At 42.2% G+C, this 10,124-nt stretch overlaps 1 protein-coding gene across 5 annotated transcripts; it reads right to left on the reverse strand.

Annotated features, from left to right (window-relative positions):
* Positions 1–232: 232 nt before the first annotated feature.
* Positions 233–9,686, reverse strand: scamp2l (secretory carrier membrane protein 2, like). 5 transcript variants are annotated; one of them, XM_061815291.1, is made up of 9 exons: positions 9,185–9,686; positions 8,397–8,474; positions 8,225–8,311; positions 6,323–6,452; positions 6,109–6,237; positions 4,192–4,351; positions 3,953–4,054; positions 2,496–2,613; positions 233–1,686 (listed from the first exon to the last, which is right to left on the reverse strand). In XM_061815291.1, exons 1-9 carry the CDS (start codon positions 9,239–9,241, stop codon positions 1,552–1,554), a joined length of 996 nt encoding a protein of 331 aa, XP_061671275.1. In that variant the 5' UTR covers positions 9,242–9,686; the 3' UTR covers positions 233–1,551. The 5 variants fall into 5 exon arrangements, with proteins under 5 accessions (XP_061671275.1, XP_061671273.1, XP_061671278.1 ...); XM_061815289.1 differs by having other exon boundaries at positions 6,109–6,240; XM_061815294.1 differs by having other exon boundaries at positions 6,323–6,449; positions 9,185–9,668.
* Between the last annotated feature and the right edge of the window lie 438 nt (positions 9,687–10,124).

Genomic DNA, 10,124 nt, shown 5'->3' on the forward strand with positions numbered 1-10,124 from the left:
TTTATTTAGTATGACAAAGACATAAGCATTAGAAAAAAAGTGAAAAAAAAATCTACAGAAATGAGTACATTACACTTTGCACAGACGTAACTGCTATTTGCATTTACAGTGCATTAAAAGAGACGTGAGGACTAAGTTAATATCCATTTTGTGGCCCTTAATTGGAAACTTATATTTTACACACTTTTTTCGTCGTCGTCGTCGTCCCCCCCCCCCCCCCCCCACCCCGCCCGACAACAATTTTCACTTGTCCACTCGAAGGAAAAGCATAATCATTTTTGGGCATCCATTACATTTCTAGTCTTCAAACCGGATTCGAACATTTCAAAGATATAGCAATTGCAACACTCAAAGAGTCTACATTTGTAAAGGTGACGGAAATAAAAAACAGAAGAGGAAGTTGGAAGATGTTAGGCTAAACCGGCGAAGCAGGCGACAGACTAAGGAATGTAAATAGATAAAATTAATAAGTGGAAAAAACATCCAAAAACTATGCTGAAAAGAAAAAAAATGTTAACAGACAAGCAAATAAAAATTAGACTGAATTGACTATCATTATTTTTGAGTTTCAGATCGGTGCAATATGTAATACAACTAACAGCGTCTAAAAAATAGACAAAGTTCTTCACAAGTGTTCTTTTGCTCATTAATCGACTTTTTGGTCTGTCTACATTGTCTCAGCAACAGTGAATAAATAAAACCACCCCACATCCTTTGAGGCTCTGAAGCTGTGGAATTCTTAAACCAATATGCATGAAATACGCTTGCTCAAGATATAACTTAACCTTAGCTTGGCAAAGGGTTACTTTTCTATCTTCGTTTGAGCCAGTAAGCAAAGAAACTCCTTCATGATTTATCATAAGTATACATGAGAAAACAGGGCCGCAGTCAAGAGTGACCTTCATCTAGAGTGACCTTCATCTAGAGATGCAGTGTTTGCCAGGCTGTGCATGTGGAGACTATGAAACGAGCTGACCTCAGCCATCGGTTTTCACGTTCAGACCACAACATTTCTAGCTGTTAACGTTTTTTTTTTTTTTTTTTATTCAAGGCTGATGGCCAGAATGAACAGTTTCATGTTTCTGTATTCCTTCTTTAAAAACGTGACGTACATTAAAAAAAAAAAACTTGACAGGATCTAAATCTCAAAAGTAGCGCTCTAAGAGCACTATGGCATTGGCGAACTTGAAATTGCTTTATTTGTGGTGATATAATATGATGGAATTTGCCCTGCATCCTTGTCCAATTCAGCTTTTTTAGCAAAGTGTCCACAAAACTCTGTGATTCCAGGTTCATGTTGCACGAGTGAACTGTCTGTAGAGTGCATTTCAAACCGCATGCAAGTCCTACACCAGATAAGACTGACAGCTTGACACCTACACTATTATATACACTATGTGACCATGCAACCTGGATATCACACGTTTAACACAAACCACAACCATGTTTGTGGTCAAGTTAATTGTTTTCTTTATGCCCAGTTATTATAAAATGTGCACTGCGGATATGACTAGTGTAACAGAAAATGAATTAAGAGCACGGTCAAATGCGTTAGTTTCTTCCAAAGGCTCCCTGAGCAGCTGTTGTAGCAGCAGACTGAAAGGTTCTGTTGGTCAGGACGTTGCTGGAGAACTCCTGCTGAGCTTTGGTGAAGCTGGCTCCTGTACGTCTGTACTTAGAATGGACCTTTATGGATGATAGAAGTCACATTTTTTTTTGCTACTTTTTTTTTTTATAATGAACTGCTACTATGCTATTTCCCCCCCACTATTTACAACTATTTTCTTGCTTTAAGGGAACTAAACTTATTATTTTTTCTAAAAATATATCACACCCATCTTTCTAAACAGCATTCTGATAAATACTGTGTTTGTGGAATATCAATTAAGCAAATTCATTTTCATCCATCTCAGGGGGTTGCCATCTTTTCCAATATCGCCCTCCACTGTAGCCTGAAATGAACATCAACTGCTCCCCTACTCGTGTTGCAAATGTCACCTGACCAAACCTGGAAAACAGGTCACAGACTTCCAAAAGATATAGTACAACAAGTTTGGTTTCAAATCATCTAGTCGTCAACCCGTATGGGGAGTCTAGGACGTGTTTTACGGGTTTTCACGTGACGTTTGCAACAGAAGTGTAGTTGTTAATTTTGGTTGCAGCTAAGAGTGAAAATGGGCAATATGGTGGCCCACTGAGATGGATTAAATGATCTGTTTAATTTTTATTCCACAAACACAAGATGAATCACAATATTGTGTTTAGACTAGTGGTGGCACATGCATGTGCTGTCTTGAAATGCAAAAAAGAGGTGGGTGGGTTCAGTTCCATTTCAATAATGACAATCTGTTTGTTGACTACAGTTCAGTCAAAAAAGAACTGAAAAAGAAATGAAGGTGAGGCTCACACATAAGCATTAAGAGTAATTCAAGTGGCCTAAAATATGACTAATCTTACTGTATTTGTAAAGATTTAGAAAGCTTTGTTGGAAATACCATTTTCAGCAGGAATACAGCCAGGACCGCGTTGACAGTGAAAAAGCCGGCCACCACCATCATGACAACAGCTACAGCCAAGTTTGTGTTGATCATGCTGATGGACGTAATCCAGCCACTATCAAGAAAACATTAATAAATAAACTAGAATGTACAAGTAAGGAGTGCTGTTAAAGAGGATACAAAGATAAAGAGTATGAAAGTTAAACCTTCACCAATGAAGAATGGCTGGAAAAGGTTCATGATACATTGAAGATGAAATGCAAAGAGAAAAGAACCACAAACTTAAAGGTCAAGAGTCATGAATTGGATGATTTTTAGTACGTTATTAATGGAAAAAACGGTATCCGGTATGGACCCATCTGTTTTTTTTCCCCACCACAAAACATGATTTTGACATATATAGCTCTTTGTAACTCCCGCCATGGAATTCCTGTTGAGGGATTTGTTTTCGACAAGAAGCAGGAAGTGACGTTGTAGGCAGTAGCGCGCTCAAGCGGACTCGTTTGTTTCTATTAGATTTACCTGCGGGAAGGTAGCTCATTGTTCCTTTGTGTTAGCCAAAATGCCGGCTTGTCGCATTGCTGGATATTGCTCAAACACTTTGGAGGATGGATTTATCCTTCATCAGTTTCCAAGAGACCCGGTTCGTTGTGAAAAATGGATTGCACGGGTGCAAAGGACGAGAGCTTTGTGGGTTCCAAATGACAGGTAGGTGTGTATACAGCTACTAAAAAAAAAAATAATAATTTGGGGGCGACCACGTAATCTGTCTCTCATAACGTAAAAAAAGATCCGCGTACGTATGACATGGGTGCTAAATCTTGATGTGTGTGTTGGCCTCGCCGGCGAAGGCTGCCGCGTCGGGCTCGCCGACGAAGGCTGCCACGTCATGCCTCGCGGACGAGCACGGCTTGGCCGGGCTGGCTCATACATACTGTCTGTCTGTTGTTAGTCAGAAGTGATCCGCATATCATCTAAATATGGCTCGAAAGATTAGGGTAATATTGCCCCGGTAACTTCAGTCGGTTGTGTGGTGTTGTCCTTTTCGAAAAGAACTTCCGTGTCAGAAGGGGCTTGTTAGTCTCCCATAGTAGGGTGCACCGCGTGTTTTCATTGGCGAATGTCCGGGTGACATCACGAACAGTCGATGCAGCCTATATGGCGACAACTTGGATGTCGAATGATACTTCCGCAACTTTGCGCATGGATGACGCGTTCTACGCTCATATTTATTTTTTAGTATGGACGTTGAAGTGAAAAATGTTATATGTATTTTTCATTTCAATATCTATTTTAGAATGTTTATAGGAATGACACTTGACCTTTAAAAGTAAGGACAGCAATCAGTCATTGACGCAAAAGAAGATAGAGAGCACAAAACCACATACAGGCAAGAAAACGCACAAACAACATCCAGTTCATGGCCGTGTTCAGCTGTGAGTGTCATCACTCACCTGTTGCCCCATTTGGGGATCCCCACAGTCTGGATGATGTACACAGCCACTTGGAAGAAAAACACAAAGAAGAAGAAAAAGAAGCTGAAGGAACTGTCTGACCTAGAAAGAAAACATGGACAGCATAAGGAAGGGAAAAAAAAGTCACCATTGGTATTTACAACCATTACAGGTTTGATAAATTACTTTGATAAGAGTTGAACAAAAAAGTTTTGCTCCAGCTGCATATCACAATGTACCTGAAGGCTTTATATACAGGTCTGTACCAGCAGATGAAGGACACGGGGGTGAAGAGCATCAACCAAAGGATGGACAGACCAAAGTCTACGCCATATTGAGAGTCCACGGTGAAGTAGGCCAGGCAGGCCAGCACATTGAGGAACAGGGTGGCGCTGTGGACTGCGCACACACACAAGATGATGATGAGAAGCCACCAATGGGTTACAAGCCTCAACTTTTTTCCCAACACACATTCAACCCTGGGGTTTAAGCGGTGATGCACCTAATTTGTGCATTTTTTTTTCTAACGGCCGCAAGGGGGCCCTCGAGCGGAAAAGATAAGAATGAGACCATTGGAATATATGTGCTGATGAAGTGACTTTTACCGGTGTGACGGTCTGAGCGCTCACGGTGCTTAAAAGTCTCTTTGTGAGCATGCGCGTATATTTTGTAAACTTTCGCCCATTCTGAAACAACCCCATCCATGTTTCAACACGCCATTCGACAACTTGTCATGTTCGCTATGGACGTCTCAGAAAGACTGACACAGCAAACGTACATATACATGTATCTCTCTCTTTTTTTTTTTCTTTTTAAATAATTTTTTTTTTTAAGGTTAGGGTTAGCATATAACGTATGTTAGCTCCCTCTATGTAGAAGAAGGGGAACTATGAGACCAGGGGATTTCCCAGTCTCTGCTATATACCCAGACTTCCCCTGTTAGTAATGCATGCACATTATTCACAAGGAGACTTTTCAGCACGGTGGAGTGCTCATACTGTCACACTGGCCCTGTTAGCGCTGTGCTAGCTTCAGCTAGCATTAGCACTACTGTTAGCATGGCAAATGCTAGCAATAAACTCTGTGTACCGTGTTTCTTTGTGTTTCAACGTGTGCACTTGCAGCTTTTACACAGCTGCGGCATATGTATGTACGAAATGGTATTTCCTTTACAAATCTCGGGCATGTCCCGTTAGGGGGTCGCCACAACATAACATCTCAGATGAACGCTCATATTTGTTTTGCACAGTTTTTACGCCGGATGCACTTCCTGACGCAACCCCTATTCAGTAGAAAGTTCAGTTTCTTGTTTGATGGTTATGATAACTTGGGACGTAACAATATTTGCGATCATAGTCATGATGATCAAGAGTATGGTCATGGTGTTGCCTCGGTATAAAATAATGAGGCATTGTGCTTATTATTTAGTTTTGGGCCATCAATACCGACCCTCACCGCTTAGCCAGACTACAGCGCTCCACTTCATGTTTGAGAGTATACACGCACCTGACTGAACACGTAACCCATATATTCCTGAGGCTGACTCTAAATAATTAAACACATTGGTTGACCGGCCCACGTGACCGATCAGCTGGGAGTGGACCTCCGTTTTGGGTAGGTGCAACCCGGCCGCTGGCTTCAACCACCAGGAAGCCCCCATTCACCCGCCTTCCGCCCCCCAAGAGATGATTACATTTACACAAACATTACATAGACCACTACGACACATAAATCAAACTATAATCTCACTAAGAAGAAGATTCCCGTTTCTTTAAGAGTGTTCCAGCATTTATGACTTGAATTTTTGGAGTCAAGCAAAGAAATCACTGTTAGTAGGCAGTATCCAATTTCAAATTTTATACAAAAGAAAGACAGTAAATACTATAAAATAAATAAGAAAATTTCTCAATGGCGATGATGCTGAAGCAGTAATTGTGTTTTGGAGGTGTATGAATGTAAACAGTGGACGAATGAGGATAGAAGTGCACACTAAAATAAAATTTGGAAGATGTCTTCTGTACAAAAAACTGTGGGGAAACACACAGAAACTACTGAATCCTGTTGAGGACAAAATAAATAATATAAATAAAGGACAGTGGAAGTGCTCTGCAGAATTGGTGGATTTAAATACATTATGAGGGATTCAGGAGTCTTACACATCCACAAGTAGTACATTCTTTTGCAGATCCTTTGGTATTCCTCCGGGATGTCTGCCTCAAAGTCCTGGTAAAAGCATGGCTTCACAGGAAAGAACTTGGGCAGGGGAGGCCAGTTGTTCTCGTTGACTGCTGGTCAAAATCACAAAGTTGTTTACTTGAGTGCGAACGTTGAACAACATAATGACAGTTTAAAAAGACTGCAGTGACTTACCGCCGGCGTTTTGGGTTGTTCTGTTCTGAAGTTCCTGCTCCTTCCTCTCCAACTCTGCTGCTTTCCTCTCCAGCTCCTCTTGCTGCTTGATCAGACTAGCTTGACCGGCAGCAGCCGCAGCAGATGCCTGCTGGGCAACACAGAGGCTGCTGGGTTATGTACAGCCATACAGACATTTCCTTCAAATAGCCTTGCGTTGAAAACCACAGAGATGAGAGACATTACTACTCCAAACCACCACATACTTACTGTATGAGGTATTGAAGTCATTTTTAAAGATACGGTGGATATATGAAAAATGAAGAAACATGGCGGGCTTGTGGTTAACATGTCTGCCACACAGACAGACAAGCAGTTTGTAGATTGGATCTCGGCTGGAGCCTTCCCCTGTTTAAGTGTGCACATTTTTCCCACTCCTGGGTTAGACCTGTCCTCTTGGGGAGGTGGGGTTAGGTTTCACATCCCCTACCGTGCAGACGCAGCAATCGCAGGTAACTCCTGAAGGTTTGCTATCATGGCCGATTTCACTGATTGAGCCCAACATATTTTATTGGGAACAACTCAATGTATTGTAGTGTTATAAGATGCATGACCAACAATTTGGGCCTACGATAGGCCAACAATGTCAAAATGAAAAGTGTAGCATGTTTGATTTTGCAAAAATCTTTTGTGCAATGTGACATATGAACAATAGCCAAGAGTGCCATCGACCAATAGGATTACATCTTGTGACTGGCACATTGCCTCCCCTGCTCACCACTGTCAACATTTATTCACGTGCACAAACCAGTGTATTAAAGATTTATGATTGAACAGAACGGCAGCGTGTTTACGTGTAGCATTACCTGGCTACATGACGTTATATCCTGTCGCTCGTGAGCCATCAAAAAATTACATGAATGCACCTTTGGCTGGCGGCCCGGTGGTCAGCTGGTAAACCATTGCCCTCACAGTTCTGAGGTCCCGGGTTCAATCCCAGACCTGCATGTGTGGAGTTTGCATGTTCTCCCCCGTGCCTGGGTGAGTTTCCTCGTGGCACTCCCATATCCCCAAAACATGCAACATTAATTGGACACTCTAAATTGCCCCAAGGTGTGATTGTGAGTGCGGCTGTTTGTCTCCATGTGCCGAGCGATTGGCTGGCAACCAGTTCAGGGTGTTCCCCGCCTCCTGCTCGTTGACAGCTGGGATAGGCTCCAGTATTCCCGCAACCATCGTGAGGATAAGTGGCAAAGAAAATGGATGGATGGCATCTTGAGCTCTCCTTGAATGGTCAACCCAAAACTCATCTCCTGAGCACTCCTTGATGAGACCACACATTTTTATTCCTCCCTTCTCATTATTTTTTCCTCAAACACATTGAGCATTGAAGTCATCCATTGTTGTTGCCATATTAACAGGTGTCCCCGGTCGACTGCCCGACAGTGTTTGATTTGACAAGTCCAGTGATCGTAAAGAGAGGTGGAGATAGGGTGAGATCGTATTAAATGTCATGTAACGTTGTCACTATCTGGCAGAAACACGGCAAAAAAAGATCTAGACAGTTGACAACTAAAAATTTTCCTTATACTTTGTTACATACTTGTCCGTTAAAGCTGATTCTGATATGGCCTGCTTTCGAGTGGCAACCTATCCAGGGTCTATCCTGCCTCTCGCACAATTCATTAGGATCACTTGGGCTAACTTGTGATCCCAATGAGGACAAATGCTATAGAAAATAAAATGGCTGAGTGACGGTTTTGTTTCCAACTCGATGACAAATCTAACACAAAGTTGTGACGGCTTCAACTTGAGATTTGATGTTGAAACTCAGAGCAGACTAACCCGCAGGTGTACAGAATATCTTTAATGTAATTGCACCCCTGCTTTTTTTATTTCGATACGATTGCATGCGTGTCTCACCTGAGAACTCTGCTCCACAGAAGTTTGGAGTATGGCGGGTTGAGAGGAAACTGCTGAGATGGGGATGGTCGTGTCACTGCGGTCTTTCTGTAAAACATCAAGGAACGTAGGTTAAGAATTAAAGCTTGGACTTGGAATAACTTCAATACTCATCAAAAGAGAAGAGGCTCACCAATTCCGTTGTAGAAAACGGGTTGTATTCCCGAATACCATTAACGCCTCCTTGAGTGGCCTGGGTGATTGAGGCATCCTAAATAAAACAGTTTAAAAATTATTGATATTAGTAATTATGTATATTAAGGGGAAAGACCAGATACCCAAGAGTGAATTTTACGTGGCACAACGAGAGCTCCAGGAAGTGCTCCAGGAAGGGTTCCCCCCCACCCCCTCATCTAATAAGTGATGGGCTCTGAGGCTTTAAGCATTTGTTCAAACATTTCGAGGTTAAACAAACACCTTTCCTTGGCAAATATGCACGCCACACGACATTACAATGACAGTACTGACAAGAACAGCACAGACACGACCCAGGCGTCCGTTGGTAACACATTCATCCATCCATTTTCTTTGCCGCTTATCCTCACAAGGGTCTCGGGGACAAGCCTTCAAAATCCAAAAGTATTTGTGGGAATTGGTGATTTCTTTTATAAATAAGAGTCTTTAAAATGGTTAATAAATGGCGTTGTGGAACCACACAAGTAGGCGAATACCAGCAGGCACCTGTTGCAACCCCAACCTGGTCAGGCCGCATGTAGTCGCGATGTCTAGCTGCATTCCTAGTCTTTTTTTTCATGAACAGCCAGTACTTCATGTTTAGATAGGGTAGGAAATGTTGAGGACAACCCCAGCAACCGACCGAACAGGTTTCGGTGGCTAATTTATCGCCAGCAGCTCAACTTATGGGTCAAAAGTCGTTCTCGCATATATTAAACCAAAAGAAAAAAAGGGAAAAAGTCTCACCTGAAAGGGATTTAGGTCCACGGGGTCAGCGAAAGGGTTGCTGTCAAATCCTGACATCGTAGCGTGTTTACCCCCCCCTTTCTGAATAAACAACGCACCTCGCCTCACCAGCTCAGCAGCGACTGCTCCTGGGGCCTTCTGCGCATGCGTCGCTCACCAGGTGCACGCGTCACGATAGTGTCATTTCGGAGGTGTGCAAGGATGTTTAATATATATTAAAACGAAAAAAAAGTGCCACAACGTCTTTAACGTGATTGTGAGTGTTAAAAAAAAAACCCAAAAAACAAGTGTAAAGGTTTAATGAGTGCACGTTTCCAATCCTCGTTGGTGTCATGAAGCGGTTTATATGCATTTCATTATTTCAACACTTAATTTGTTGTCAATGTGTTAAAATCGAAGTTATGAACGTTTATGATATGCGGCACGCTGGAGAAACTGGCTAGAGCGTTGGCCTCACAGTTCTGAAGACTGGCGTTCAAATCCCGGCTCCGCTTGTGTGGAGTTTGCATGTTCTCCTCGTTCCTGCGTGGGTTTCTTCCCACATCCCCAAACATGCGACATAATTGGAGACCCTAAATTGCCCCTCGGTGTGAATATGAGTGAGACTGTCTCCATGTGCCCACCAATTGGCTGCTCGAGAGATAAACAAAACCAAAGGAGCATAAAAAAAAAAAATCCCAAACGTTTTTAAAGTGTATTTATCAAATTACATGAAAATGACGCCCATTGGTATGGAAAGTATTCAGATCCTCTTCAAAAAATCTCATTATATTGCCACCATTTGCAAAAATCATTTAAGCACCCCATATATTGACAGGGGGGAAATGTTTTTTTTTTTTCAGGGAGATTTGTTCAAAAACTAAAGTATTCAGACCCTTTGCTCAGTATTTAGCAGGAGCACCTTTTTGAGCTAATACAGCCATAAATTTTGGGGCGAATA

Source organism: Syngnathoides biaculeatus, chromosome 3, assembly GCF_019802595.1.
Source record: "Syngnathoides biaculeatus isolate LvHL_M chromosome 3, ASM1980259v1, whole genome shotgun sequence".
NCBI classification, from domain to species: domain Eukaryota; kingdom Metazoa; phylum Chordata; class Actinopteri; order Syngnathiformes; family Syngnathidae; genus Syngnathoides; species Syngnathoides biaculeatus.

Bases quoted from the DNA above. Each gene is read 5' to 3' on its own strand.
- scamp2l (XM_061815289.1), bottom strand. From the start codon at position 9,241: ATGTCAGGATTTGACAGCAACCCTTTCGCTGACCCCGTGGACCTAAAT. The intron at 6,241-6,322 runs GTAAGTCACTGC...GATTTTGACCAG, and splicing joins AACAACCCAAAACGCCGGCG to CAGTCAACGAGAACAACTGG. The intron at 4,352-6,108 runs GTAAGACTCCTG...GTGTGTGCGCAG, and splicing joins AATGTACTACTTGTGGATGT to TCCACAGCGCCACCCTGTTC.